The sequence below is a fragment of the Rhamphochromis longiceps genome, linkage group LG6 (assembly GCF_057381845.1).
Source record: "Rhamphochromis longiceps isolate RC_006_pf linkage group LG6, R_longiceps_female_GT1.1, whole genome shotgun sequence".
In the NCBI taxonomy this organism is placed as follows: domain Eukaryota; kingdom Metazoa; phylum Chordata; class Actinopteri; order Cichliformes; family Cichlidae; genus Rhamphochromis; species Rhamphochromis longiceps.
Window position 1 is genome coordinate 41,686,538 of NC_140562.1, and position 4,762 is coordinate 41,691,299.

The 4,762-nt window shown below is 48.9% G+C and overlaps 1 protein-coding gene across 1 annotated transcript; it reads right to left on the reverse strand.

Annotated features, from left to right (window-relative positions):
- Window positions 1-3,059: 3,059 nt before the first annotated feature.
- LOC146668769 (uncharacterized) lies at window positions 3,060-4,265 on the reverse strand. The gene has a single exon (XM_085408359.1). It carries the CDS (start codon window positions 4,263-4,265, stop codon window positions 3,060-3,062), a length of 1,206 nt encoding a protein of 401 aa, XP_085264485.1.
- Window positions 4,266-4,762: the final 497 nt, after the last annotated feature.

Consider the following 4,762-nt stretch of genomic DNA (forward strand, 5'->3'; position numbering starts at 1 on the left):
GTAATGTTTTTGTCTGTCATGGCTATAGTCCAAAGCTGCTTTGGCGTGGTCGTGAGCTTCCTGCAGGGAGGCTCTCAGAGTCTCAGGGTAAGGCACACCCGGTTCATCAACACCTGCTGTAGAAGGCTGAGTGATAAGGTCAAGCGGGGTGTCTAACTCACGACCATAAAGCATCATGGCAGGAGTCAAACCTGTACTGCCATGAGGGGCGGTGCGCAGAGCAAAGCAAATCTGAGGGAGAAACTTGTCCCATGATGTGTGCTTATCACCTACATAAGCGCGGATTGCAGTTTTCAGAGTCCGGTTGACGCGTTCAGTAGCATTTGTCTGAGGGTGATATGCCGTAGTGAGTCTGTGCACCGAGCCTAATGCAGAAACAACATGTTCAAAAAGCTCACTCACAAAAGGAGACCCTCTGTCAGAAATCAGGTAAGTGGGTGTACCATGTCTAGCAAAAATGTCAGTGACGAATTTACCAGCTGCTACCTGAGATGTAGCTTCTTTGACAGCACTGGCTTCAACCCATTTAGTCAAATAGTCAACAAACACGATCAAATAAGCATTACCAGTGGGGGTGCGGGGAAGTGGCCCAACAAAATCCACACCCACATACTCCCAGGGTTTCTGGGGGACAATGGGAACCATAAGACCGGCTGCTTTTTTCTGACTTGGCTTGGTGAGTTGGCACACTGAGCATGAAATCACATAGCGTTTCACATCAGCTGCCATTTTGGGCCAGAAAAACCTAAAACGCAGTCTAGCCAATGTCTTAGAAACACCCAAGTGACCTGCTGTGGGGTGGTCATGGTAATAGTCCAGCAAGGTGCCTCTCATGGAAGTAGGGGCAAACAGTTTCAGCTCTTTCAAAGGGTGCAAAGCACATGTGGACTTGGGTTCCCTGTGATACAAAAGAGAGTCATACACAACATACTGTAACAAGGTGGCATTGTCCGAGCTGTTCAGAGAGTCTGCTTCAATGTCTCTGAGGAGTGGACCTGTGACGTGATCGTCTAACTGCAGCTGTCTCAATTGTGAACGGTCAGCCAGAATGACGGGGGGCAGAGTACGAATGTCCAGGCTGCCCATAACAGCATGATCTGGTAAAAGATCAGTCGGCCTGTCACAGGTCAGAGGCAAAGGGTTGCGTGACAGTGCGTCGGGAACTTTGTTTTGTGCACCAGGTTTGTGCACTATTGTGAAATCAAAGTCCTGCAAACGAAGTGACCAGCGGGCGAGTCGGCCCGTTGGGTTTTGACGAGACATGAGCCACCTGAGACTGTTGTGGTCAGTGAAGATAGTAACATGAACACCTTCAACATACGGGCGGAAGTGTTCCAGAGCCCATATCACAGCGAGGCACTCCTTCTCTGAAGTGCAGTAGGGGAGTTCAGCTTTGTGAAGGGAGCGACTAGCAAAAGCCACAACGTACTCACGACCCTTGTCATCCTTTTGCATCAACACTGCCCCAAGACCAATGTCACATGCATCGGCGTGAATGGAAAAGGGACGGTTGAAGTCTGGAAATGACAGGATCGGGGCTGATGTGACATGATCCTTCAAAGTGTCCATGGCCCTTCGACAGCTGTCGTCCCAGTGGAAAGCATTGTCCTTTCTGGTGATGGCGTGAAGAGGTTCGGCATGGCGGGCATAATTCTGAATGAAGCGTCGATAATAGCCAGTCAAGCCAAGGAACTGACGGACGTGTTTCACTGAGGTTGGGGTATCAAACTCCTTAACCGCCTTTACTTTGTCTGGATCGGGCTTAACACCTGATGATGTGATGCGGTACCCGAGAAAGGTGAATTCATCGAGGCAGAATTGGCACTTTTTGAGCTTCAATGACAAGCCAGCAGCCTGGAGTCTGCCCAGCACCTCCTCAAGATCCACTAAGTGCTGTTCAAAGGTAGGTGAGGCGATAACAATGTCATCCAGGTAGACTGCGCACGTTTTGTAAATGAGGCCAGCAAGCACAGAGTTCATGAGTCTCTGAAAAGTTGCAGGTGCGTTGCAGAGCCCAAAGGGCAGCACCCGAAACTGGAAGAGACCGCAGTGAGAGATGAAGGCAGTTTTAGGCTTCGAGTCCTCTGCTACAGCAACCTGCCAATAGCCTCGCGCTAAGTCCAATGTCGAGACAAACTTTCCTCTTGCCAGAAAGTCCAAAGACTCATCTACACGAGGCAGGGGATAAGAGTCTTTTCGGGTAACTTGGTTGAGCCCTCGAAAGTCCACACAAAACCTTGGTTCCGTGGCCGCTCTATTTACAATGACTACAGGAGCTGCCCAAGGGCTTGTGGAAGGTTCAATGATGTTGTCCTTCAACATTTGTTGTACTTGGTCTTCAATCACACGTTTCTTAGCAGGTGACGTGCGATAGGGTGGGAGATTGACAGGTGTTGCATTGCCAGTCTCTATGGCGTGCTCAGTGAGAGCCGTTCGACCAAGTTGACCATCAAACAAGGAGCTAAACTTGCTGAGCAGATTGAGTAAAGCATCCTTGTTGTTCTCTGAGAGACTTGCTTCAGACAGTTTGGCTGTTAAGTCTGAGCGAACCAAGTCCAAAGACATCAGTGTTCCAGGTGAATGTGAGTAATCATTTTGAAGGTCCTCTTCATCGTCTGCCAGTGGGCAGGGGATGTCCTCAATGTAGACGGTTCTAGTGGGAATGTGAATAGAAACAGAAGCTCTTGCCATAAAATCCATTCCCAGAATGAAAGGAGAGGACAAATCTGGTATTATTGCAAAACGCTGGTAAAAGTTCTTGTTCATGAATCCAATATTGAGCCAAATAACACCGTCAGGGATACAGGGAGCATTATTGGCAAGGTTAACTGCAGGACCATTCCACTCACTTGTGTTTCTAGGGTGAGAGTCATTTACTTGAATGAGATCTGTTCGTACAGCCGAGAGGGAAGCACCCGTGTCGAGGGTAGCATCCACAGATGAAGCATTGAAGTTCACTTTCGTTCTTAGTGGGGTATTCCAGTGGACTTGTGAAAAATTGTCTTCCAAGTGTCCAAGACTGTGTCCACCCTGTAGTGAATCGGGCGTGTGAGGCTCCGTTAGTAACTGGGGGAAGATTGGCCTCTGTGAAATGTCCTCCCCCCCCTGTAGTTTCCCGACTGCCTGTATTGTGGCTGGGATGTGGTGCTGCTTAATTCCACCTTTTCATGGCCAGGGTCAGAGGGGCCAGGTGCCGGCAATGGCTGGACTGGGCCATGCCTAGCGGTGTTCGAGGCTCGTTGTGGCAAATGAGGTTGGGTGTTACAGTTTGGGCAGGTGCGTGTGGTGAACCCTGGCTGAGAGCATTTGAAGCAGTAAGGTTCAGGCTTATAGTTGTCTTTGCTACATAAAGCAGGCTGTGGTCTTTGTGGTCCAAGCACTGAGTGAAGCTCATGAGCACGTAGCAGCAGGTCCATTACAGAAGTGACATTAGCGCCATACAGGGCAACTCTGTATTTTTCAAGAGCATGTTTACTAATTAGGTCGATTCTGTCTTTTTCAGGTGGAGGACTCTTCAGTTTGTCAAACTCACTCAACATGTGGGCAACAAAGGTTGGGAGTGGTTCGTCCTGAGCCTGAACACGATCTAAAATTCCTCTCAGGATGCGTTCTTGGTTGTCGGAGGGCAGAAAAACTGTCTTAAACAGTTGACAGAATTGAGCCCATGATGTGATGTGGGAGCTCAATGCCTTGAACCATTTCCCGGGCTCTTTTGCAAGAAAGTGTGGCAGTTCGTTTAGCAATTGCCCATCGGTTAGGTTCAATGAGGCTTTGTATGTGCCAACTGCATTTAACCAGTCCTCAGGTTGCACTTTGCCGTCCCCAGCATACACAGGAGGCTCCAGTTTTGTGTGATGTAAAGCTGCCGCAATCACTCTGGAAGTGCTGCTGAGCTCAAGTGAGTGAGATGGGAGAAAAGGATTTGTAGGTTGAAATGGGTTGCTGGGCAGGAACGGATTGGTACTGTTGGTGGGTTCAGTTTTGTCTCTCGCAGGAACATGAGGTGTCGATGTGGCCATTGGGAAAACAGGAGACTGTGGGACTGCAGGAGGGGGAGAGCTCCCCATTGTGAGTTGGTCCCACTGCCTTAGTAAACTCTGCTGTATGTTCAGTGAGTCACGTAAACAATCACTAAGCTTATTCACCTCAGTTCTTAACTCCACCACTTGTTGGCTAAGGCTAGGAGTCACATTTTCAACTATCTGGCACATAGGTAACGAGGTAAGTTCCATGTCTGAGTCAGAGTCGTCTGGGCAGTGTGCCATTGTGATTTCAAAAAAATTAAGCCGCTCCAGGGCACAGTGTAGTTATTGATATAGTAGTAAAAGAGTCAGATCAGACTAGAAAGACAAAAATGCAAAGATTAATTTTAAATCGTTTCGTTATACTGAGCCGAAGACCAGCACCAACGGTTGTAGTCGGCCAAGTTCTCACTTACATGTGCTACAGTCAGTCTCAGCAGAGGGAAAGGGGAATGGAAAGCCAGCAGAAATGTTCATGTCCAGGCTCTCCACAGAAGAATTAATCCTTAGAAGACGAAACCAACAGCACGTCCAAATAACAAATCCACGGAGTCCATTCGCGTCGCGGAGTCAGCTTCTCTCTTTTTCTTTCTCCCAAGCAGAGCAGCGGCACACCGCGGTATCCAGAAATTAGTCGGGTCCCACCTGAGCTGAGGCTGCGGCCATGGCTGGAGAAAACGTCCGAGCGTCCGCAAAACTTGGGGGATTTCCGAGACAGTTCACGTGCTAGAAGAGAAGAA